Here is a 26,843-nt window from a genome sequence, read left to right on the forward strand (position 1 = left end):
ATGCTAATATTTAAAGCAGTATATGAATCCGGGTTTTTATAACTCCAAGACCAATACTCTCCACTCTGCACACCACCTAATTCTTAAAATTCTACCTTAAAAAAAAAAGCCTGCATAGAATAGAGTGCAGTCTGCAAAAAAGCAGTCTCCCTACTACTAACTATGATGAACTAATTTTAATACTGATGACAAATGAGTAAAGTCAGGACAAGGATACAAGAGATTCATAGGTGAAAGGTAAGAATCTGAGAAATTAATTTCAGAGTTTAAGAGTATGAAGTACAACTTTAAAAATGATTGTCAAACAGTAACAAGATTATATGATGATTATTTGTGATGGACTTGGCTCTTTTCAACAATGAGGTGATTCAAGGCATTTCCAATGGTCTTGTAATGGAGAGAGCCATCTGCATCCAAAAAGGGGGCTGTGGGGACTGACTGTGGACCACAACAAAGTATTTCACCTTTTTTGTTATTTTTTCTTTGTTTTTTTTCCTCTCTTTTTTTCCCTTTTTGAACTGATTTTTCTTGTGCAGAATGATAATTGTGGTAATACATACAGAATTGCATGTTTAACCTATATTGGATTACTTGACAGGGAAGGAGGTGAGGGGAAGAAGGGAAGAGAAAAAAAAATTGGAACACAAGGTCTAACTATATTTGTATATGTTTTGAAAATAAAAAGCTAGTACTATTTTTTTTTTTTTTTCGGCTGGGATTAAGTGACTTGCCCAGGGTCACACAGTTAGGAAGTGTTAAGTGTCTGAGACCACATTTGAACTCCGGTCCTCCTGAGTTCAAGGCTGGTGCTCTATCCACTGCGACACCTAGCTGCCCCTATTACTAATTAAAAAAAAAAATGATCAAGTTGATACACCCAGAGAAGGAACACTGGGAATTGAATGTAAAATATTAGCACTACTGTCTATCTACCCAGGTTACTTATACCTTCAGAATCCAATACTTAACGTGCAACAAGAAAATTGGATTTACACACATATATTGTATCTAGGTTATACTGTAACACATGTAAAATGTATGAGATTGCCTGTCATCTAGGGGAGGGAATAGAGAGAGGGAGGGGGAAATCTGGAAAAATGAATACAAGGGATAATGTTATAAAAAAAATTACTCATGTATATCTACTGTCCAAAAATATATATATAATTATAAAATTAATAAAATTTAAAAAAAGTATGAGATTGCCTGTCATCTAGGGGAGGGAGTAGAGGAAAGGAGGGGAAAATCTGGAAATATGAATACAAGGGATAATGTTATAAAAAAATTACTCATGCATATATACTGTCAAAAATGTATAATTATAAAATTAATAAAATTTTTAAAAATGATCAAGTTGAAAGAATTTCCCCTCTTGAAGGAAAGAGAAGGCAATGGTTTGGTAAAACTGGATGAACATCTGAAGGAAGTCCAACTCTGTGGACAGGGATGGGAGAGGAGATTACAAATCACATCAGGCATTGAACTTCCTTGAGATGGAAAAAAAGGCACTAGAAACCAGTGGCTGCCACGGTGATATGTGGAGAACAAAAGAAATGTAGGCTCTGAAACTCTAAAGAGGAGATTAATTATTTCATTAGTTTATAGGCAATAAGAACAGTGAGGTCTGTGTTCTCTACCTTTCACTCACCTGCACTAAGGATGTATTGTCATAAAATATAATTTATCCAAGTTCTGTTATTAGTTATTAAACATTTTTGTTGCCCGCAGTGTCCCTTGTAGATAATGTAGAGGGGACGACTATAATTTTTTATCTATGATATAATTGCAGATTTCATCAAATTGTGAAATCTCCAGCATAATTTTTACCTGCATTTCTTGTCCGGAAGTGCTGTTCTTATCCAATTTTCCAATTTCATAGCTTTGGCTACATGGAAAAAAGAAACATTCGATTACAAATTCTATCTTTTTTGCATGGCCTCAAAGACATAGATTAACACTATTGTATAGTAAATTTTTAATATTTCACACAATAACAGAGATTAGTCATCAGTTAGCAAATAAACATCAACAGTATGAAAGCAACCCCTTCCTAACTGATGTAAATCACAATTCCCTTTAAAGATGTTAACTCAATTAAGATTATTCTAGACTTTTTTCTTTTAGTATATTCTAATCAATCAGTATTATTATTTTTAAAATTCACATGTTTACAAGAGACTACTTAATGTACATGTTTTGACAGACTAAAATAGGAATGCACAACAATAAAAATAAACAGATGCTTTAATCAGAGAATATCAAACTTCATTAACAACACTTATTAATTAAGCCTCACAAAACTCCCATGAGGCATTATGAATTATTTTGCAATTGAATAAACAAAAGGCTCCCTAATGAAATGACTTTCCCAAGATTATATAGAAATTCTGTGTTGCAAAAGAAGGGGGAACATGGAGGCCCCACCCCCAAGGGCCCTGCTTTAACTACAAAGTCTTAGCTTAGACTGCTACCTAAGCACCATCTTAGGTAATTTTGACAGCTCCAGGGATTTTAGTGAGGGATTCAGAATCTAAAATCCTCCAAAGACAAACAGCAAAAGTTGGTTACTTGTGGACGTGGAACATGTCATAACTTTAAACTGTGGGGTATTCTCAACTGCCACTAGAAGAACCCACATGACTAAACTCCTAGAAAGAGGCCAGAGTGTACAGAGTGTACAGTTGGCTGTACACTCCATACAAAGAGACCCTTCTGCCACAGCCCAAGGAGCCAGAGGAAAATCAGAAATAGGAATTTTTATAAGTGGGTCAACCACCCCAGCCCAAGACTGAGAAACTTATACAAAGTAAGTCTCAGTTGGGGGTGGGGAGATAGAGATCAGCCCATCTAGTAGCTGCCAACTTTAATTTTTTTTTTTTAACTTTCTCTCACCAGTTAGGTACTAAGCTCTGTCATCTCACACTACCACATGCTTCCTGGACATTTCAAACTGGATATCCCAGAAACATCTTACACTCAACATGCCCAAAGCAAACTTCTGATCTTTCTCCATAAAACTTCCCCCTTCTAAACTTTTGGGGTGATGCTAAGGCACCATTTAGTCTCCCAGGCTTGTAACCTTGGCATTTTCCAGGCTTCCTCATCCTTCTTCCCCATGTATCCAACCAGCTGATCAACTTTTGCTGTTTCTACCCTTACAACATTCCCTCTCTCTATTCACGTATCCTGTCAATTCTACCGTGGGAACATCTCAAACACGTCCCCTTCTATCCTCGAAAACTGCCACCATTCTGGTGCAGATTCTCATCCCTTCACAGCTAGAATTTTCCAGTGGAGCTGCCTATCTCAAGCCATTTTAGTCCATTCTCCATTCAGCTGTGAAATTGATCTTCCTAAAGATCAGGTCACCCCCTAAATTCATTAAACACCCGTGGCTCCCTATCACCTCCAGGATTAAATAGAAAATCTTGTGTTTGCCAAGTAGAACAGAGGTGGGAGAGCCTTCTAGCCATGGGGGACAAGCATGTAACTCGTATTTTCATGGAGCAGATAACATGCAAACAACTGTGTACATATAAGATACACATTTCCTTCTATGTATATATGTATGCATGTGTGTAGTAAGTAAAATATAATCTCAGAGAAAATGATCTAGCACTGGGGATGGGAAAGACGTCTTGCAGAAAGTGGGATTCTGACTGACTCTTGAAGGAAGCCAAAAGGTAGAGTCTGAAAGTGGGACAATCAATAATGAAGAGAGGAGAGGGGTAGCTAATTGGTGCAGTGGATAAAGCACCAGCCCTGAAGTCAGGAAGACCCGAGTTCAAATTTGGCCTCAGATACTTAAATACTGCCTAGCTGTGTGACCCTGGGCAAGTCACTTAACCCCAAATGCCTGAGGGAGAAAAAGAAAGGAGATAAGAGTGCCACATGCAAATTGTAGTTAAATAGAAGGATAGCTCACAAGGCAACCTTAGAAAGGTGAATAAACGTGATAGTTTCATTTGATACCCAACAACAAATTGAAGTGTCCATACTTGGCAAAAACAAAAGATTCCCACAATGATGATTCATACCCGAACACCTGTTGTTGAGGTTGAACAAGAACTAAAATCCTATGAAGCTAATAATGAAAATGGCCAAAGTTGATTCTGTTAACACTTACCTTCATACTCTGTGCCTTCAATGCAAAGGTAGACACACTACTGGAAAATATGGTTCAGATTAGGAAATGAAAGAAATCAAAGGCTTGGAGATGGTTCAAAAGTAAAAAAAAAAAAAATTTCTTCAAAAAGAAAGCTGAAATAATTTCAGTCAACTATTAGTTATCTGTTTACTTAGATCACGAACAAAGATTAAAATGATAAGCAAAATAAGAGAAAGGAGGAAAATGACAATATATACAACCACAGCAGCTCCACGGGGCCCTATTTAAGTAAACTAGTGATTCGCAAAAACAGGAAACAAGTCTCAGAGGTTAAACATCTCTAAGAAATGGCAATAATCAGTATAAAATGATTACTGCAGTAGGGAAGCCCAAAAAGCCCAGAAACAGCCTTGGCCAGTAAACAAGATCTCCTTGCTCAGCGGGGAGGCCTGGTAACCAAGGGCAACCCCAGTTCACAGTACAAGCTCACTTTCAAAACATCATAAGAAGGATGATGGAAGATTACAAGTAATTATCTCAGAAAACCTCAAAAAGTCCCAAAGTAGGACATGAGCCTAAAGAAAACTTGACCTGAGGCTCCTCTAAGCAGATTACTCTTGTCATTCCCCTTCCCCCCAAATCCCCTACACATACACAAGAGCATTCATTAATGGTCCAAGCTATTGTTGCACATCTGATGCTGTGGGGTCCCTCTGAGCCTAAGGGTTCAAACACATAATGCATTTCATAAAAAAATTCAATATCACCACCATAACTTAATAAAACCAGTTTTCAAGGTGGTTAAAGAATTCAAGAATATATGCAGATAAAAGCTGCAAGCCAGGAGGTTTCTTGGGGGTGTCAGGAACTCACCACTCAAGTCCTAAAAACCATCTTCATGTTCTTCTTTTCCAAAGAACCCACAGCTGAGTCCCAGGCCAATCCACCTGAGGGCACAGTTAGTCCCACTGTCCTCCTCTGTAGCAGTGCTCCCTTGTTCACAAGGGTCCTGACTAGTGGTGCGGGAACGCGTAGAGGTATTAACTCACGGCCTTCCCAGTCCCACCATTCTCTTGGCCCATGACAATGAGGAAAAGAAAAAAACGAGTAGAAGTGAAACAAAACATCTGCCAGTGTTCCCACATCGATCTCTTGTCACCAGGGACAAGAGCTCCAGTGCACCACAGATGCCTCAGGGATTTTCAGACCTCCATTGATGAGGTTTCACTCAAGACATTTAGAGCTATGTCCTCTCAAGGGGACAGGAGAAAGGCCAGAAGACACGATCTGCTCTTCCAAAAGACATTTACTAAAATGGCATAGTAAAAGCACTATAAAACATTCCCTCTGTAAACACGGGGTACAATCTCCTACAAATAATACCCAGAGAATCTGGGAAGAATGGGTACAGAGTCCAATGGTTTCCACATGTTGGAAACTAATGTTGTCCAAGCAATTCACAACTCCAGAATTGCAAGGTCTCAAAGCCCTTTCTCTCCTCACACAGTCAACTTTACAGCTCACTTCTCAACAGCCAGGGTTAGTTCTCTCTCAAGTCTATAACCAATTCTCTTCCCTGCTATTGAGGGTCCATGCTCCTTGGAGGTCCCAACACTTCAAGCATTGCCTTTTTTTATCTATGTGTCACTGCTTCCTCAACTGTGCCTCACTCTTCAAGGGATCTTTCAACTGCTGGATAAAGTGTCTCCCTCTGAGAGAGCAGGTCAGAAAAAAAAAAACTCATTCTTCCCCTGCAAAAGTAAAAACTTGGATTCTTTCCCACTGCTGGCTCTCTCATCAGCCTGAGAGCTCTCAAACTTCTATCTTCAGGGCTTAGCTATTTAAAGCTATGCAAGGAGGTGATATTGTTCCTTTCCAACTCATAAAGGGATAACAGGGTCTTAACCCCTTAAAGCCTCATTATTGGTGATTATATCTTGTGACTATATCTGCTGGGGTTGGGGGAAAGAAGAAAGACTAGGTTCAGAAAGCCAGAGGTTTTTCAAGTGATCACAATGGGCTAACTGCTCTATTTAAACTAACATACCTCAGTACCTGATGTACTGTAATAGGAAGAAGAAATAAATATCAGTCAAGAACAACTTGGGAAAAGCTGCTGGACCTAACCAGACACATGCTGACTACACCCTTGATGGAAGCAACACAATATTATTAACACCTCTCAGGGATTCATTTTCAAGATCACAAGGAAAAGAAGATCTTGAAATTACATATTAAAATTTTTTTTAATCCTCTTCTGCAACAACCACAAAAAACAACCAAGAAGACATCAGCGATTACTGGCCCATCCATGAACCTACTTTCTCACCTCTAAAAAATCTTTGAGAATAGTTTAGTTCATGCATAGAAGAGTGCCTTCCATAAAAATCTGAAGGGAACAGAGAAGTGCTAGCAGACTAAACTCCATAGCAAACCACATCTTCAGTGTCACACAGCTAGCCAAGAGTACAGAATCTCACTGTTTATTGATTTAAAAAAAAACATTTGATTAGATGGAATCTGTCAGTATAAAGTACAGCCTTCAAATCTTTCCTCTAGGAAACTGTCACCCATACATTAGCATTATATAAGGTTCCCCGATACAACTACAGAGAACTTTGTTCAGGGATCCTTTATTTGAACTAAATGTGGCATAAGACAGTGAATAACAGTCTGCCCAAGGTGCTAAACATGTAAGACATGCTCTACAAAAATAAAAATCCAAATGGAAAAGAGAGCACCATATAAATAATGAGTCTCCAGATGTTTCTGTTTGCAGATAACAATATGCTGATCGCGTCAACTCCCAGAACATTTAAGGGCCACATTGATGAGATGCACAACTAAGCAAGAGACTGGTCTAGTAATCCATCTAGTAATCCACACAAGAAAAACTAAATGGATAAAGAACACCAGTTGACCAGATCATGGCATACAGTCCAGTAGGCAATACACTAAGTTATTCATCTTCTCCCCCCTCCTCCTTCCTCATATAGATCTAGATGCACAGACATTGCAGACAGTGCAGATAGACTACATATGGGAAATTGAACAATGCTTTCAGTGAGTGCAAGCTCTTCTCTTAATGCTCAAAAAATCTTTATACCAATAATATTCTATGATTATACACATGGCTGTAATTCACGGGACACTAATCTCAAAATAACCATAGCTGCAAGTGACCCAATGGGCAAGGTACAAGTAGCAAGTATAAGTAAATGACCTGCATACACAAAATGGCATAGAACATGTCATCCATGACATAGAATCAAAAAAGGATGTGGGCCAGTCACACAGCAAGGATAAGAAATAACAAATGGACAAGCCAAGTATATTACTGACATTTGCAAAATATGAGGATCCTAGAAGACAAACATTGGGGTCAATCATTTGTCAAAGGGGGCAGCTAGGGGGTGCAGTGGATAGAAAACTGGCCCTACAGTCGGGAGGATATGAGTTCAAACTCATCTTCAGACACTTAACACTTACTAGTTGTGTGACCCTGGGCAAGTCACTTAACTCCAATTTCCTCAGGAAAAAAATAAAAATAAAGTTTGGCTACTGACTTAAAATTTTTTAAATCACTTATGAAGGATATATGGAAGGAAAGGAAGGAGAAACTACATGGGATGAAAAGGCATGGACAGGATGTGTGCATTACAAGAATACAGCATCCTCACCTCCATGACATTATGGAACCACAGAAGCATAAATATAAAGACAAAGACTGGAGTTCCAAAAATCATCTGCACAAATATAGAATGAAGGTGGCCTGATGAGATATTAATTCACACAAAAACTATCAGGTGGTTTGTATGACACAGCAATGAAACAAAGTCATGAAACTGAACACGCTCCTCTCAACAAAGCTGCCTCATCTCATTCTACCCCTTAATTTTTTTAAAAAAAGAAAAAACTCAGAGAACATAAATGACTTGTTCAAGGTCAAACAGCTGGGACTTGGATGCAGGCCTCTGGACTCCAAGTCCATTTTCTATACTATACCACACTGGCTCTCGCTTCATCTATAAAATAAAACTGGGTTGGACTAGATAAGGTGGCAGTGTAGTAGAATGGGGAAAAAGCACTGCATTTGTAGTCAAAATACCTGGATTCAAAACCCTTATCTGAGGGGTTCTTAGCTTTTTGGTGTATCATGGACCCCTTTGGCTGTGTACACACATCTATAGACTCCTCAAATCATATTTTTTAAGATGTTACATAAATTACATTGGATTACAAAGGAAACCAATTCCATATTGAAATAATTATCAATTTTTTAAAAAAAATTAAAAGTTCCCAGTGCCCAGGTTTCTAAGAACCCCTGCCTTAATCTCTGTGAAACTCAGTTTTGTTTTCTATAAAATAAAAACGTTCACCAAAAGATGGCCTCTTAGATCCCTATCAGCTCCCAAATCTGCTGGTCTCTCAGGTGCCATCTGTGATTCTCTGAATGCTCTATTTTTGTGTTCTTTAGAAGTGATTAATCCCCATTTCCTTTGGAGAACTCTTCTAGGAATCTTTTAATGAGCCTTTATTTGTATTAAATGAGGCATATGAGACAGCAATGAAAATCATCATAATTAGCATTGCTATCATGCTTTAAGGTCTATAGAGCACTTTAAAACTATTATCTCATTTGACCTTCACAGCTCCCTGAAGTATGTGCTACTATCACTCTCATTTTGCAGAAAAAGAAACTATGACTGAAAGGGGTTAAGTGACTTGCTCAAGGTCATACAACTAGTAAGGGTCTGAGACTGTATTTGAATTCAGGTCTTCCTGAGTCCGTGTCCAACACTACCCACTGCACCTTGGTCAGACTTTTTTTTTTTCTACCCCATCTGGTTCTCTATTTCCCCATACATAAAACAAGAAAGTTGTACTAGAAAAATCCCACGCTTCCTGCTAACATTCTGAATCAGAGCTGAATATGATAACAACCCTCCATCTCAACTGGACATCATGAATTCACTACAACTACACTTCCACTAGATGGTGCTGATACATTCCATTTTTTCAAAGCTGTGCCTTGCAAAGGTTCATTCTTATTAGCAGATTTAATAATTATTATGCCTTATTTTATTCATTAAAACCTTCCTCAAGTGCCTCATTGTATTACCAAGTTGACGCTGAACTCCAGAAAGCTATGTAGAAGTTGTTAGCTACATTTTTCTTCAAGAGAAATTAAAGATCTTTGGAATACTGATTCTCCAAAGTTCTACCAGATGTCTCATCATGGTAGTATGACCCCGAGTTGTTGAAAGCTGTGTCAGCCAAGTATAGACTTGGGCAAGTTCTTCTATGTTGGCTGGAAAAGCTTCCCATATGTTCCCAACACTGGCTGGCCACCTCCTGAGGAATTCCTTGATCATGATAGTTCATGGGGAAAAATACATAATGACCCTCTAGACTGTATGGTTCCTTTCTGCTTCTTTAGTGACAACAGCAGAGTGGCAGAAAAAGGGCAAAGGACACTAAGAATTGCACAGTTTTGAGAGAATCTACGAGTGTTAACTGTTAACGTTTTAAATGTGAGCCCTTGTCCACGGGCCAGCAAGAAAATATCATTTGAGGAACTAAATCATATCTGCCTTGATATTTTCACTATGGAGCCATAAAATAAAAGGAAGTAGCCAGTTAGAATAGTTCAAGGTTTTTCTTGGAGAGGCAAATAAAAGAATTTGGGGAGTTGATGTTAATATGTGTTTAAGGATAAACATTTCATGGGACATTTAGTCATTTTATCTTGTAATGATTGTGATGAGAACATGCAGAAAGACTACCATGAAAATGAAAGCTTCTTGTGATAATGTTATAGAAAATGAAGATGTGTAGATTATTCACTAAGACCTTCCAAATTAAATCAACCTATATCTTAATATGCAGCAACTTTAACCCAAAAGTGGTCATGGAGGAAAGGGACAAATAAGAGACACCAAAGGTTTATAGGCAACACAAAAATACAAAAAAATAATACTTTTTTCAAGAAGAAAATCATGAGGTACTGGATATGATTATGCACTGACAACAGCTTGAAGGAAATTAGTTATTAATGTGGGAGCCATTTTAATCAGATTTTTATATATCCATATGTATACATACATATATACTGTTAGCTTATTGTTAGAACAGCCTAAAATGAACATAAATACCACATTAGAAAAATAAATAGAAAATGAGGTACAAAATTGAGATAACTTCAACCTGACCCATGTAAACAAGTTGGTGATGCCAAAAAGGGGAAATGGATAAAAGAATAGACATTGACATAGTTTCTGAAGTACATACAAAGGGTTTCTATGCTGAAGGAGATAGCTGAAGATTTGATTATCAAGATATATACAAGAGGGAAAGATAGTAAAACACATGAAAAAAAAAAGCACAGACCTCATTACTTTAAAAAAAGAGACCAAGAAAATATTAATAACTACTGACTCATCTGCCTACTTTGCAATCTCTGCATAACCTTTACAAGAATAGCCTACACATGCACCAAGGACATTCTTGATGAAGACATGAGAAGGCAACAGGCAGGCTTTCACAAATGATATTCTTCAACAGACCACACCTTCAGTCAAAAACTTAATTCCAAATACAGAGAATTCAAGACTGGTATAATTTCTGCCCTGAGGTCCTGCTCCCCTGATTAATAAATGACTCTGCAGCCCAATATTTCAGGAGGATTCCTTGGCCATGCTCCAGGTCACTCACTACTCTATCTAGATTTCTCAACAGCTGCATAACCCAAACATGGGTAGCCTTTCCTGGGCCCTGCTTTTCAGCTCCACTTTGTGTTATCTTTCCCCCATTAGAATTAAAGTTTCTTGAGGATAAAGATTATCTTTCTTGCCCGTATTTGTGTTTGCAGTACTCAGCACAGAAGAAGAAACAGAAGACATGAACAGTCCCCGGCAATTTGCAGAAACTACACACAAACTCAGTCATGAAACATAAGTGCTGAGGACGGGGTTACTGTTTTTATCCTGGTGACCCTCCCAAAAGAGTTAGATCAGTTCAGCAGCTTTTATGAGAATTCTACAATTCTACCCACTTGTCAGCAATTTATTAGAAATTAATTTGTATTTTTTTTAGTACTGGGAGGGAAAGATATTGAGTTTTTAAATTTCTGTAGTATATTTCTTAAGATAAGCTGCACTGCTTATGGGGGAGGAGAGAGCTGGTTTTTATTTTTCACATATCTTGGATGCTTGATTTGGGTTAATATAATTGCACCAAATAAGGTGCGAATTGGCAAAATTTGTTTGTTTTTGGTTTTTTTTTTTTTTTTCCTGTCATGACACAGGAAGATAGTTGATGTAGCCAAATTAAAACATTATTGTTTCTGTATGAAAATAAAATTCAAAGAGTGGGGGGAAGCTCTAGTTAGGTAGCCTGCTGATCATTTCTTACTTCTTACAGAACAATAGTACTCCATTACATTCCTATACCACAATTTGTTCAGCTATCCCCCAACGGATGGCCATTCCCTCAATTTCCAATTCTTTGCCTTCACAAAGAGAGCTCCTATAAACATTTTTGTACAGGAGGGTTTTTGACTCTCAAAAATTTTTGATTAATAGAGCAAAAGGCTCCCCAATAAAGGCTCCCCTCCAATAATATATAATCCACAAATATGTTATCATATAGCATCCCTTGAAAATTTTGTTTGACTCTGCTCCGATAATGAATACTAAGTGAGGCATGTAATAGGGAGTCATCAAAAATGTTTGTCATTGCCATGGGGAAGCTCCAATGAAAATGGAAGAGGGATTCCCCATAGATAAGGTCCTACAGATGTGTCTGCTTGCAAATGACTGCAACTAGAAATTATACTGACTGCGTAAAGTCCCAGAACACTGGAGAACCTCAAATGATTTACAATCCCTCAAGAATCCAGTTCAAGTAGGGAAAAAAAGATGCATTATGACTATATGTAACTAGATGGAGCCCATAGGGTAAGTGTGGCTAGACAATGACGTGGGATGCAAATTTAACAGGAAGGAGAGTACTGCCTTTGGGAAATTATATTGTATTTTTAATTACAGCCCCCTTTCCCCCCCCCCCCCAAGCTGCTTCCTGAAACAAAGGCTTATTTAAAAACAAACAAAAAAACAATATTCTTCTGGTGATTTTATATAGCTATAAGTCATGAAATACTAATCTCTAAAGAATCAAAATCGTCACCCAAAGAACAACAGAGACGCACATGGTGGGCATGAGTACGCTGCAATATATTAGCAAGGACAGAGTGTACACCAAGAGCAACATAAAGGACGTAAGGCTACCTATATAGTGGGAGGGAGAAATCATTGATGAATCCACATGCTCCACTGGTATTTCTTCCAAAGCTAGAGCAAAAGTTGCTAAACTGGCAGCCATGAACTTGTGCTAAAAACTCTTAATATGCTGATAACTATACTTTGTTTTCTTTTGCAAGCTTATGTTATTTTGTCTTATACTTTTAAATACATATCTTGAGGAGGAGTCAAACCCATGCTTCATTAATCTAAATTGCCCTAGGGAAGGGTCAAAAAAATCAAGATGACAATGTGCTGGTGGGAAGGAGGGCTCCCCACTGGCACACTGGACCCCCTGTGGAAGACAATGAGATAGAGAAGAGGAGGCATAAACATATTGTAACATCCTGGAAAGAGTATCTGTACTTCTGAGATCACAGATTCATAAAAAAAATAATGAAATATGGATAAAAAACCAAACAAGTATTGGGGTAAGGTCCTAAGGCCTTAGGCACAAGCAGCTCAGTAAACTGAGAGGCACCAAGTAATCACACTGAGCACCCAAACACCGGACTTGAATCTTCACTAACCCCAAGTGCTTCTTTCTCCAACTTTCTGCTCTCTGAACAGAGTGAAATAATCAGATTCATTAAGTTCTATCCACTCACAATTATCATTGGATTTTTCCTGGCAGACTATTGTCTAGGGTTTTGTCCAATCGTGTTTCCATTTCAAATGTTTTCTATTGCTTCTCCAATATATTTCACCGTCACTAATTAGGAACTTTTACTGTGTGTATTCTTTGGTTTTGGTGATTTCATCTTATTATTACATATTCACGTCATTTTGAAACAACTTGTCTCTTCTTTAAATTGTTCAAACATGTTTTTAAATGATTCTCACGTCTTTCCCATCATTTGGAGAGGAAGCTACACTATTTTTAGTTTCTCCCCCCCAACTATTTTACTCCATTCTTCCCAGCTATCCTCTTGATCTTTTCATGTTTGTCTCTTGAATTTAATTTATCAATGAGAAAAGTTTTTCTCAGACAAAAGGAGCACAGAAGAAAAAGAGCTAGCTATCTGACACTGCCATAAATCCTATTTGCTCCAAAGAATGAACTCCATTAGAACAGTGAGAACAAACACACAGAAGGAAGCGATTATTGGTAACAGAGTTAGTAGTAAATGAGTGTTAATGTCCAAAGGCTTTTTTAGTTTACTGTATTTCTCTTCAAGATTATATATTAATTTCCCACAGTCAAATATTTGCATGGATTTTGAAAACAAATGAAATTGACTTGATAATAGGTAAAATGAAATTATTTTAAGGAACATTAGACATCCAATTATTCTGAGTGGAAGTAAGAGGACATCAAGTCCAGAGCAAAGAGAGTGGAAGAATCATATCTTATTTCTAACATTCTTTCCATTCTCTTCTGCTCTCTCCTCCAGCAAAGCTCAGTATGACAGGGCATCACAGCTCCTAGTATAGTGCCTGGCACATATTGGGTACTTAACAAAAGCTAACTGAAGCAAGTTCTATGTTCTGGGCATAGATGTTGAGGATACAAAGACTAAAGAAAGTCTCTGTTCTCAAAGAGTTTATATCCTATCAAAGGAGACAACACATGAGTCTATCTATATAACATCTACACACAATACAAAGTCTTTTCAGGGGCTTGGCGCTAACCTTAGGGGAATTGGAAAATGTCTTTTATGGGAAGGAAATGATCTTTGGGTTACTTTTGATGAAAACATTTACTAAAGGCCTCCTTATTGGAAGCTTAGCTTTACCACTCCTAACCATATGGAAATCCAACCTCACTAAGCTGAAATTTCCTGAAATTTCATACAACTGGGGAATGGGAGAAAAGTACATGAGGTGACCTCTCTCTTTTGGGGCATTTTATTTTCACCAATTACATGTAAAAACAATTTTCAATATTCATTTTTAGAACTAAGTTCCAAATTCTCTCTTTCCTTCCTTACCCCACCTCATTGAGAAGGCAAGCAATTTGATATAGGTTATACATGTATAACCATGCAAAACATATTTCCATAATAGTTGTGTTGTAAAAGAAAAGAGACCAAATAAAAACCTCAGAAAAATAAAGTTAAAGAGTATACTTCCATCCATATTCAGACTATGCGTTCTTTCTTTGGGGATGGATAGCATTTTTTATTCTAAGTCCTTCAGAGTCTCTTGGATCACTATTGCTGGATTGCACCATTGTTATCCACAGTAGGTCATCATACGATGTTGCTGCTACTGTGTACAATTTTCTCCTGGTTCTACTCATTTCTCTTTGCATCACTTCATGCAAATCTTCCCAGTTTTTTGGGGTTTTTTTCCTGAGAGTTATCTAGATGAGATGACCTTTAAGAATACTTTCAAGTCTTACATCCATGATTCTCTGAGGATTTTTAAGTTTCAAATCTGGGTAACTGAGAAGATGATAGTGGCTTTTTTCAAAAGTAGAAAAATTTGGAAAATGAGTCGACAGACAGGGTATAGGGCCATGGAAAGGGGGTGAGTAGGAGTTATGAGATAATCTCCTCCAACCTGAGTCAGGCTCTTCTTTAGTCTATCACAAGGCCTCTACTTGAAGCCCTTCTGGCTTGGCAGACCCTACCAAAAACTTCTAGAGTCTCTGTCTTTGACCTCTAAGATCAAATACCACTCCTCTAGTCTGGCATTTAAGTGCCTGGCTCCACCCCCTTTCTAGATTTATTGTGAAGCCTTGCCACTTTCCTTCAAATGCTCACTCTGACAGTCAAACTGCCCTTACTGTTCACCAGACACAAGTCAGCAAGCCAAAAAGCTAATGAGCTAAGTGCTGGGGATAGGAAACAAAGCATAAACAGTCCCTGCCCTCGAGGAGCTCCCAGCCTGACCTTCTACCAAGCTATGCAATACTGTTCAAGTTACTTAATCATCTAAAATTCAGTTTCATCTTTAAAATGTGGAAGAAGATGACCTCCAAAAATGTGCTCTTCCCCACCCCCTCACCTCTCTAGTCTAGGATGGAATTTTAGAAAATGTTAGAAGTGAGTTGGAGGGGCAGGAAGTGGCCTGGAATCATCCCTAGTCACCTTCAAGTCTCAGCCCACAGATCACTTCCTCCATGAGGCCACTGTTTTTTGATACTTATTTGTGTGACTGGCAAAGTCACTGCCCCACGGGGCCGAGTTTCTACTTGTGGATGTTGTTGGAGAATGCTTTTGGTCATCTAGATGGCCAGGAAAATCATTTTGTCACTCTCCATTTATGCTGCTTTCCCCCCTTCCCTCCCACTCCAACAACAAAGCCTTAAAGTAGGGTTGGAATAGAAAGAGAAATGACTTTACTTGCTAAGAGACTGACTGCTATGAGAACAGGGAAAATCAGTCAGAAGGATACTCTCTTATAAAGGAGATGAGGATTTAACAGATATTCGCTCTGGTGTCTCTCCCCAAGAGCTTTCTTGCATCTCTGAGCCTGGGGCTGAACAAAGCAGGTCCAAAAATCTTTCTAAGATTTGGCACCCTGCCAGGAGATGAAGAATTGAGGTTCAAATGACTATATCTGATATGAGCAGGAAGTTGTCCCAATGATCTAGGAGAGAAGGTAGAAGTAGCCCCAAATGTCACTGTCAGCATCTGATAGAAAATGAAGAGAGCAGCCACACCTCTGGACACTTTTCCACTGGTGACATTAGCTGTCATCTTGCTCTCTTTTTGGTGGATTTCAGTGACCATTCCTCCAACTGTATGCACACGCAAACAAGTACTTCCTTTGAAGGAATTTAGTATCTTGCATAGGTTATTCTCAAAACAACCCGTTTCCTCTTATTCACACCTTAATGCTAACAGCAGAGCTCTAAAGGAGGTGCAAAGCATTCTATGATCTTGAGTCTTCCACATGTCCCTGTGAGATATGTTATTACACCCACTTTATAAATGAACTGAATCTAAATCACCTCAGCATCTCGTAGCCAACAAGAGCTATTTAAGGCAAAGTTGAAGCCCTGGCCCTTCCTCCTAACCCTAAATCTAACACATATTTCTACTTCTTAGAACCCCCCAATTCTCTTTCCAAAGAAACTATTATAATTAAGCCACAATTCTATAGCATCATTTATGCTATAAGGGTCCAATTATGTTCCTGAAAGAATAATGATGAGATTCAGGGAAGAAAAAGTACCAGTCTGTAGTATAACATTCGTGTCTTCACTATTAGATTTCTACAGCATAAAATAACATTTCTGATTATGATATTGAAAAGAAAATTAGAGACTTTGATTATTCCTTGATCACTAGCTTTAGGGAGCAAGCTCCATATTTGTCTTATGACCCTCAGGGACTCACTACCAAGGTCTCAAATCCCTATTGCCTCAGTCTGTCCTGTGCCTCCCTGGCACGTTCTCGCCTAACAGGTTGATGCATGGCCCTTATCATTACTCAGACCCCAAATGCTGTCAATTCCCAGGATAAGGGACGTTATTTACTTTATAAAAGGGCTGCACATGGACTGAAACTTTGTTAAACTAGTATATTTTTAATTACTTAAGTTACCAAAAGAAGACTATGTACACTGCTTCTAGAACACTACTGTGCAGAGACAGGACAACTTGTATCATGAGTCCAATTGTATAATTTTAATTGTCACAAGTCTAGTCTTTAAAATGGTCTTGGGTTTCTTTACAGAGTGTGTTTCAAGGGCTGAAACAAAAAAATTTCTATGTAGAAATCTAGATAAATCATACCTGTGAACAATGTTATCTATTACTAAAGTTGTATTTCTTGATATCTTAAAAATGATACAAGAATTTTCTGTGCAGTCTTTTTGCCCCTGAAGTGGATATGGGAAGATACACTATAAACATTTACAACATGGTACACACACCATGTTCCTAAATGGAAAGCTCTGAAGATCATCTCTGGAAGAACACAGTATGTCTTGGATAAACAGAATTCCTTTGCAATGCTGGACTGTTTTCTGGCCCCCTCGGCTTTCTTGCCCCTTCTCCCTCTTACCTTTAGTTCAGGTCCTATCAAGGGCCTTCCCAAGTATTCTCCCAATTGCTAATCCCTTCCCTTCCCCAGCTATCTTCTACTCTGCTGCCAAAGGGATTTCCTAAAGTCAAGGTCTGCCCCTGTCACTAACTCCATAAAGCCACTAGGATCCTTATCTTCAGCCCTTTCCAACCTGGGCTCAGGCTATCTTCCCAACCAAATTGCACACTCCCCTCACTCCGTTTACTCTTCAGAGGACCATCTCTAACCACACTGGTGGTCTTGACATTCCTCCGGTTTCTGGTTTTGTCTTTCCATTTGTTAAGTGCTATAATTGAAATGTGCTGCTACTTCACTTCCACCTCTCAGGATGCTTTGCTTCCTTCAAAACTCTTCCCAAAGGAAATCTTCACAGAGAGCCATTTCTGAATTCTACCCTCAGCTCTTAGATCCCCTTCCCCAGTTCTGTTGGATTTGTTTTGTCTCTATATCACATATAATTATGCATACAATATCTCCTCCAAATAGAATGCAAGCTTTTTTTAGGGGAGAAACTGTTCTCTTGTATGTCTTTGTATCTAAGCCCTGTCCCTTGTACAGTGTCTGGCACGTTGTTGCCATTTAATCAGTGCTTATGATTAATAATCGACACTTCCAGAATCAGCATGCCATAAGAGCAATGCAAGTCTTTGTTTGATTATATCAAACTATGAAATGTAAGATTTGCCAGTGGGAAAGAGGAAAGGGAAGGAGAAAAGAGCCAGATTTGAACTCTGAAAGATAAGTTTTCTCCATTCCAAACCCAGTGTCTATATTCACTGCATCACCTCGTTGCCTTAACATTGACTATGATGATTTAAAAGAAATGTCATCAATAAAAAAAAAAAAAAATTAAATAGGCATACAGGAAATAGGCCTATAGAAGCAGAGAAGGAGGCTGAGAAAACTTGTCCCTAGATTTTGAAAAGATGCAGATATCCAGATGTTAACTTATTAAGGAAGAAAGTTTAAAAAAAAAGCCAACTCTGAATCCTTTAGTTCAGTGGTATCAAACTCAGAAACAGGGGCCATTAAACTATACCTAAGGATCCCTGAGGGCCACATATTGACAGCTTTCAAATTGATTGTGCCCTATTGTATTTTTATTTATTTTGTTAACCCTCTCCCACTTACATTTGAATCTGGTTCAGGACTCCCTCAGGAGTGTTGTGGAGTGCATGTCAGACAATTTCTATTTTTTAGAGTAAACATTAAGTGTCATTGATGGTGATCAAAGGCTTTCAAATTTAAATAAACTCATAAATTACCTAAGCCAATATGAACATTCTTCAATCTTCTTCTGGTAGTAGGCTTCCACGCCGAAGTTATAACAGAGTATCGGGAGATATCCAGGCTATAACAAAAAGAAAATACTTTAGTTGTGTGATTTCCTTAAGAGTTGCATACTGTTTGCTTCAGCTTATATTCTCACATTTACAGTGAGAAAAGAATTCCAAAGAATTGGAAAATGAGAAGATGTCCATAAATTGGGGAATGGCTGAATAAGTTATGGTATATAAAAGTTATGGAATATTACTGTTCTATAAAAATGATGAACAAGCTGATTTCAGAAAGGCCTGGAAAGATTTAGATGAACTGATGCCGAGTGAAACAAGCAGAACCAGAAATACATCATACACAGTAATGGCAAGCTTGTGCCATGATCAACTATAAAAGACTTGGTTCTTCTCAGCAGTTCAGTGATCCAAAGCAATTCCAATAAACTTTGGATAGAAAATGGCATCTGCATCCAGAGAGAGAACTATGGAGAGTGAATGTAAATCAACACACACTATGTTCACCTTTTTTTCCCCCTCCCTTAGGTCATGGTTTTTCCCTTTTGTTCCAGTTTTTCTCTTCCAACATGATTCATAAAGAAATGTGTATATAAAAAGTTAATATACATGTGAAATACATATGTGGGGGGAAAAGAAAACTATATTTACATATATTTGGAAAAAATAAAATACTAGCATGGAAATATGTTTTGCATGACTCCATACGCATAATCCAAGTCAAACTGCTTGTTTTCCTCAAGAGAGAGTAAAGGAGGGAAGGAAGGAGGGATGGAACTCAAAAATTCAAAGGATTAATGATGAAACATGGGCAGCTAGATGGTGCAGTAAATAGAGCACTTGAAGTCAGGAAGACCCACTGTTCAAATCTGACCTCAGACAATTCCTCGCTGTGAGACACTAAACCCTATTTGCCTCAGTTTCCTCATCTGTAAAATAATCTGGAGAAGGAAATGACAAACTATTATAGTATCTTTGCCAAGAAAACACCCAAATGGGATCACAAAGAGACATGTGATTGAAATGGCTGAACAACAGCAGCAACAATGATGAGATACGCTGCCCACCTACTGATAAGTGAAAGATTCAGAGTGCAAAATGACAAATTCTTTTGAACATGGTCAATATGGAAAATTGTTTTGCTTGATTATACATGTTTATAGTGGTTTTTTTTCCTTATTCTCAATCAGGGAAAGGGTCACTTAAGCCATATATCCAATCTATTGGCAAGACTTAGCATTTCTACCTTCACAGCATCTCCCATCTCTCTCCCCCAACAAAACCACCATCTTAAAATAATGTCTCTCTATTTAATAGTCTCTATATTATCTCCAGAAACAAATTCAAAGTCCTCTGTTTGCCATTTAAAGCTCTTGCCAAAGTTGCCCCTTCTATATGTCCAGTCTTTCTATACAGAATTCCTCTCCACAGTCTACACTCCAGTGACAAAGGCTTCCCGGCTTTTCTCCCAGAAGATCCTCGAACCTCCCAATCCCGTGCCTTTCAGAGGCCTTACCTGACTTGTGTAAAAATCTCTTCTACAAGAGGCCTTTCCCAATCCCCCTTAAGCTCAGAGGAAGAGCACTAGCATTATCTCCAATTTCTCCTGTGTCTATCTTCTATGTACATAATGGTTGGCAGGTTGTCTCCCCCATGCCATTAAAAAGTGAGCTCCATGAAAGCCAGAACCCTATTTTTGCTTCTCTTTGGATCCTCAGTACCTTGCATGGTAGAGAGAATTTAATGCATGTCTGTCAATTGACTAAATGGTTATTACTTGATTTATTGAGGAGACTTGGGAAAATTTAGTGCTACTCCTTTATGTGTCTGAAAATGCCTGAAGGTACCCTCAAGACCAGAAGTTGAACATTTTTAATCAAGACTAAGCTGTATTGGTAAATTCTGTGTTGTCTCACATGCAGTTCAAGAGCCATCGACAATATGAAAATGTATCCATGTACTAATTAGGCTCCCCAGCATATGCTAAGATCATACAAGATTCCTTGGCAGAATCACTAATTATCAGAGTTGACAGAGACACTGGAGTCCATCTAGTTCAATCTACAGTATAAAGAGGCTCTCACACTCAGACCACTTGGGAGATCTCAAATGAGAGAATCCACTGTATCCTAAGGCTGCGCCGGACACTTTCCACAGCTATACACGTTGAGGCGTTTTTCTTGAAATTAAGTTTGACTTTACTGCTTTTCAATTTTTACCCATTGTTTCTAGTTGCCCTTCTGAGGCCATTCCCCTCCCACACGAGGGCCCTTCAGATACTTGAACACTTGTGCTCTTCATGAATGTTTTGTTCAGTCTAAGCATGCACAATTGACCCTCAGAAGACATAACATACAGCCACAGAAAGAATTCTGTCCAACAATCCTCTGCTTATTAATATGAAATGGAACTTAAAAGAACTTGTCAAATGTGTTCACTACTGTTAGGAGGGCTATCCTGCAGAGACTAAAGGTGTCCTTGTTTGCATCAAGCTCCACAATAGTAGAGGGCTTTTTTCTGCTTAATAGTATTTTATTTTTTCCAATGCCATTTAAAGATAGTTTTCAACATTCATTTCTGTAAGATTTTGAGTTCCAAAGGGCCAGTGCTCCATCTACTGTGCCATTTAGCAGCCCCCTCCCTTTTTTTTCACTTTTCTTTTGTCTTCTCCTTCTTCCACCCAACCAGCTATCCATTTCTCTCTCTCCCCCACTCCTCTCTTTCTCACTACCTCTGAGTAAGGAGTGTTGTAAACTTCCAGGTGGAAAGAGCAGCCTCAAGACTTTTCCTTTCCTGGGTAAACATGTGGCCAGGCATATGACACAGCTCCTTTCTCTCTCTATTGTGTTTATTCTTTCCTACTCTAAGGGAGATGTTAACTATAATTGGTTATTGATATTGGGGAGAAAACACAACTATTTGAAAGAAGCCTCTAAACCTTAAGGATGTAAGTAGGCCCCAGAGAGAGAGATACAGCCTGGCTCTAAAGATTCAATGCAAGGGGGAGTTGGGATATAGATTTTGAGCTCCTGGGTGTGTTACACTCACATGCAAGAGATGGCAGGAAAAAAATATCAAGTATTCCTATAGCTAAAAAAGGAGATGTAGCCAAGGTGCTTTAAAATGTGAAAATTATGTTTCAAGATATCCCTTGCACTAAGTCTATACGCAAGAAAAACCATGAAGAAAACAAGGTATATGGCACATAATAAGCATTGTAGAGATGTTAGATGTTTCCTAATCTTATTCATAATAATCTTGGTGTGTGATCCTACAATGCCTTGACTTCAAGCTGGAAGGGACCTCAGTGAGCATCTAGTGTGATTTCTTCATTTTAGGAACTTAGCCCAGTCTTCTAATAACTCCAGGCACTCCTTGAAAGAATGTTTTTGTGATCAGACTTCAACTCTAAAGAAGAGCAAGGAAAATACCTCTCCCCCACCCCCTTGCCATGGGGGGGTACTAGCAGAGTACCGCATGTACCAATAGACATTGATGTGGGGGTTGTCTGGGGGGAGGGGAGGACATATTTGGAACTGAAGGTGATGTTAAAAAAAAATCAATACAATTTTAAAACATATTTGGAGCCTCGTGTACTTTTAAAAATATAAAGCACAGCGGGCCTATTTGGGAAGCCCTACCTCAGGGCAGGGTCTCGGGAGGGAGGTGTCTTAGGATCAGGTAGATTATAGTTATCCCCACTCACCGCAGTGTGATTTGAGCTCCCCCACATTCCATTTCCTCCATGACAAGAGACGGGCAGCACGAGCACAGCTTGCGCCTGGGGGAAAAGGGGGGGTTGTTGATGCAGAGAAGGGCAGAATCTCCAGCAGAAAGGGGAAGAAGGGTTCTAAAATTAAAATTCTCTAACCTGGTAATTAGACTGAAGCCCAGCCACAGGAATAGGCCAGCCACTGCCAAGCTCTGCACATCTCGGAATGGCAGCAGAATGGCAGCAGACGGCCTCTCAGCTGCCAATAACTACTCTGACTTCCATCTCCCTAGGATTGCCCCCAACCACCACTGCTTCAGAAAATTTAGAAATGTGTTCTGGTTTCATGATAAAGCAGCAAGCAAAGAGCCATTTGCAATTTGTTTTTAATTAGCCTATCCTAAGTCAACAAGCTTCAAATCTAGATATTTACATTAAGAGCTGGGTCCAAAGAGAAATCTTCTAATAGCTTCAGGAAGTAGCTCGGGGCCTTCCTAAAAAGCTGGAGTGAGGGCCCTGCGGGGAGGAGAAGGACCAGGGTCCCCAGCTTTGAAAATAAAAGCTGAAAAGTGCACAGCTGAGAACAAGGGAAAACCTCCCAAGGAAGCCAAGAAAAGCTGGGCAGCTCTGAAAACAATGTATAGTGTGTATTACATAGGTTTTCTTGAAATGGACATTTATTGTTCTATATTGAATCCTCTTCTTATGGTCTGCTGTGTAAAAACAATTGTTTTTTTTTTTTCCTTTTCATCTTGTATTTAAGTTTAAATTTTAAAAAAAATTACCACTACCACCCCCTCCCCCCCAAAAAAGGGAAGAAAAAGAAAACAAAACAAAAGCTGAGATTTCACTCACCAGTTGGGGCAATCTCATCAGCATATCTTTGCAGCGTTCGATGCACGTGACTGCTCGCTGAAAATCCCCTTGAGCAACAGCCTAAGAAAGCAAGAGAGTCAATAATTGCTTAGAATGAAAGGGGGAACAATTTGTGGAGAAGGCTAATTTGGCTAATTTTTAAAAAAGATTTTCTCATCTTGTCAGCAAATCAAACTCTTACAGCCAGACTCTCCATGCAAACAGGCCCCACACCCCAAAGGGGATAGCTCCAAGTGCTGTAGATGGCTACCTGTTCTATTACTGTGCCACCCTCAAGTGGGATCCAAGGCAGCCCCTTCTTGCTGCTGGCAACCAGGACACTGACCGACGAGCCTTCTTCCCAACTGAACAATTCTTTCACGTGTCCCCAAATTGTACATTGTCTAATAGGTTCAAGCAGCAGCAGTGGGGAAAATTGGCGACAATCTTCAAATGGTCTCAACTGGTATGAATTTCTCACACTGGGAAATGATGGTGGCCATCCTCCTGAGGCACCCCAACTGTGTGCTTGGTCCTTAAGCAGTTTCTTTCTTTTTTTTTTTTAATTATAGCTTTTTATTTACCAGATCTAAGCATGGGTAATTTTTCAGCATTGACAATTGCCAAACCTTTTGTTCCAATTAAGCAGCTTCAGTAACAGCAAGGCACAGCTAGACAAGAAGGCGAGCTAGCTAACAGTAGCTAACATTGAGAGAGGTTTCTAAGGTTTGCAGAACTAGCTAACATTTAGAGAGGTTTATAAGGCTTGCAGATAGATGGTGCTGCAGTGTTTGATAAAGTGCAGCATCCAGACAGTCAGAAAGACTCATCTTCCCGAGTTCAAATTCTGCCTCAGACACTTCCTAGCTGTGTGACTTCGGGCAAGTACCTTAACTCTGTTTGCCTCAGTTTTCTCATCTGCAAAATGGGTTGGAGAAGGAAATGGCAAACCATTCCAGGATCTTTGCCAAGAATTTTGTCACCAAGAGTTTGACATGGCTGAACAAATGAAGGTTTGCAAAGTGCTTTTACGAGGAGGCAGGGTGTTATCTCCATTTTACAGATGACGAAACTGAGACTGAGATTAAGTGACTTGCTAAAGAAGTGTCTGAAATAGGATTTGAATTCAGGCCTCCCCAATCCAAGTCAAGGGCTCTATCCGCTCGGTTAGCTAGCTTCCTCAAGCATTATTAGGAGCTATTATGTGAGATTTACCTTGCTAGAGGGGAGGATTTAAGAGAAAACCAGATAAATGACACCTACCCCTAAGGAACTTTTGGCTAAGTAGGGACTTGGACGCCTACACAAATAAAGCAGCCTCTAGAAGTACAAAATACTATGCCGGAGATTAAATGAAGGAATGATTGCTAAGGATTTGGAAGATCTAGGCAAGCTTCAAGGCCCCGAAAGAAAGGAGTTTCTCCGACACTTTTTGAGAAAATGCTCTCTGGCTTCCCCACCCCCCTCTCCACCCCCTTCTCTCCCCCCCGTCCTCCCCCATTTTCCCCTCTTACTCCTTTCGGTGTGGGTGCTCCCTTGACCCATTCAGGCGAGGACTCTGTCGCACTTCAAGCTCCAGTTTTCTGAGCACCCCCAACCCCTTTTCCATCTGGTGACCAAGCCCCTGCAGGTAAGCGTTTTCCCTTACCAGACCCAGCTAATTGCCATCAAATCCTCCACAGCACGGGTTCTGGTAGGAAACTTTCTTAAAGGGCTACCACGCAACAAAGAGCTGACCCTCAATGAAACCAAATCTCACAGATTACAAAAAAGCATCCAGGTATTAGGTACTCCATAAATACTTCTGGATTGTTTCTCCAGCTGAGGGCTCAGGAAATGAAAAGTGTATGGAGAAAGAGTAAATGCATCCTTTTCAGGTCATGATGCAATAAAAATTACATGGAATAAAGGAGAGGGAAGGAATAGACCAAAAATTAATTGGAAACTAAATAATCTCATCCTAAAGGATGAGTGGGTAGAACACCACACCACAGAAACAATCAATAATTTCACTTAAGAGAATGACAACCCCACCAAAATTTATGGGATTCAGCCAAAGCAGTTCTTAGGGGAAACTTTCTCTCTCCAGATGCTTACTTGAATAGAGAAAGAGAAGATCAATGAATTGGGCAACTAAAAAAGCTAGAAAAAGAACAAATTGAAAACTCCCATTAAAAACCAAATGTTAAACTCTGAAAATAAAAGGAGAAATTAATAAAATTGAAAAGTAAGAAAATTATTGAACCAATACACAAAACTCAGTTGATTTTATGGAAAAAAAAAAAAACCAACAAAATAGATAAACCTATAGTTAATTTGATTAGGAAAAGGAAAGAAGATGAACAGTTTGGGTGCCAATGGGGGTGGTTTTAACCCAATAATCTGTATGAGTGTCTTGCACAGTTAAAGTTCTATACAGATCTTTTGTCAGACAAGGCTTCTTCAGACCTGGTATCTTAATCTGTTCATTAAGACTGCAACATTTTATACAGTCTTATTTCTATCAGTTTACTACATATACCTTTCACTGTTCCAGAGAAACCAAGAGTACCAATTAGCGCTCAGCCCTTTTCCTTAGGGAAATCAAAATGCTATTGTAACCATTTGAGCTAGTCTTAATCGCATACCCAATTTTTTTCAGGGCCAGAAATCAAATTCTTATGGGAACCAAGAGCTACACCCCTGCCTGCACTACCACCACTGCCCCAGAGGCAGCTGCAAGCTGGGCCAACAACAGCAAAATTAAGTTGCTCATCTTTGTGGGGTAATCACTACTGGAGTACAAATACTAACTAAAAGTAACCAAAATTGTACCATGAATTTGATTATATTTGTACATGAAAAGGATCCGGGTTTGCCCTTGTTGGTGGAGAAAAGATAAATTCCAAAGCTGCTTTTGAACCACAGTTTTCAGGTCTAAAGGAGGGTGAAGGGGGAAAGTGGAGCAGTTAGAGGCAGTGGGGAAAAACCTGAATCCCAAGGTTCCACTGTGTGAGGCAAGAGGGAGACTTCTGAGGCTTGAAACCTGTCTAAATCAGTGGTCTTCAAGCTTTGCTGGTTGTGCTGGTTGATTAAAAAAATGTTCTGAGTATGCCGCTTCAATATATGTATTTACTTATTAATAAATTACATGTACTGTGGCACTAATAATTATATGTCCTGTAAAACTTTAAAAAGGATGAGATAAAGATGAAACATTTTATCCCCAAGGCAACAGGAAGGTACTGGGATTAGCCAAAGAGAAGAATCACATGGTCACATCTGTACTTAAGGAAAATCACTTTGGAGGCAGCATCTAGGGTAAATGTGAGTGGGGAAAGAACTGAGGTCAGAAGACCAGGCAGAAGGTTCCTGCAATGATTCATGTGTGTGGTGATGAGAGGCTGGACTAAGGCGGCAGCTCTTTGAGGGGAGAGAAGGGGACCAAAGGAGAGATGTGCCAGGTGACAAAATGATCAGCTAGTTCACTGATGTCATATATGGGGTGATGGAGAGTTAAGGAGTCAAAGATGACAAATCTGTGAACATGGGGGACTGGAAGGGAGCTAGGTGTCCTTGACATAATAGGGAAGTATAGAAAAGAGGTGAATTTAGGAG

At 39.2% G+C, this 26,843-nt stretch overlaps 1 protein-coding gene across 2 annotated transcripts in view; it reads right to left on the minus strand.

Moving 5' to 3' along the window:
* The window catches only part of TEX11 (testis expressed 11), a 133,549-nt gene that overhangs the window by 77,935 nt on the left and 28,771 nt on the right, over positions 1–26,843 (minus strand). For both annotated transcript variants that reach the window (XM_074277463.1, XM_074277462.1), the window contains exons 8-11: positions 23,247–23,327; positions 22,386–22,460; positions 18,653–18,738; positions 1,828–1,885 (exon numbers count right to left, since the gene is read on the minus strand). In XM_074277463.1, coding sequence (XP_074133564.1) covers positions 1,828–1,885; positions 18,653–18,738; positions 22,386–22,460; positions 23,247–23,327 — 300 coding nt within the window. The remainder of the gene's footprint in view (positions 1–1,827; positions 1,886–18,652; positions 18,739–22,385; positions 22,461–23,246; positions 23,328–26,843) is intronic.

The sequence above is a fragment of the Sminthopsis crassicaudata genome, chromosome X (assembly GCF_048593235.1).
Source record: "Sminthopsis crassicaudata isolate SCR6 chromosome X, ASM4859323v1, whole genome shotgun sequence".
Lineage (NCBI taxonomy): Eukaryota > Metazoa > Chordata > Mammalia > Dasyuromorphia > Dasyuridae > Sminthopsis > Sminthopsis crassicaudata.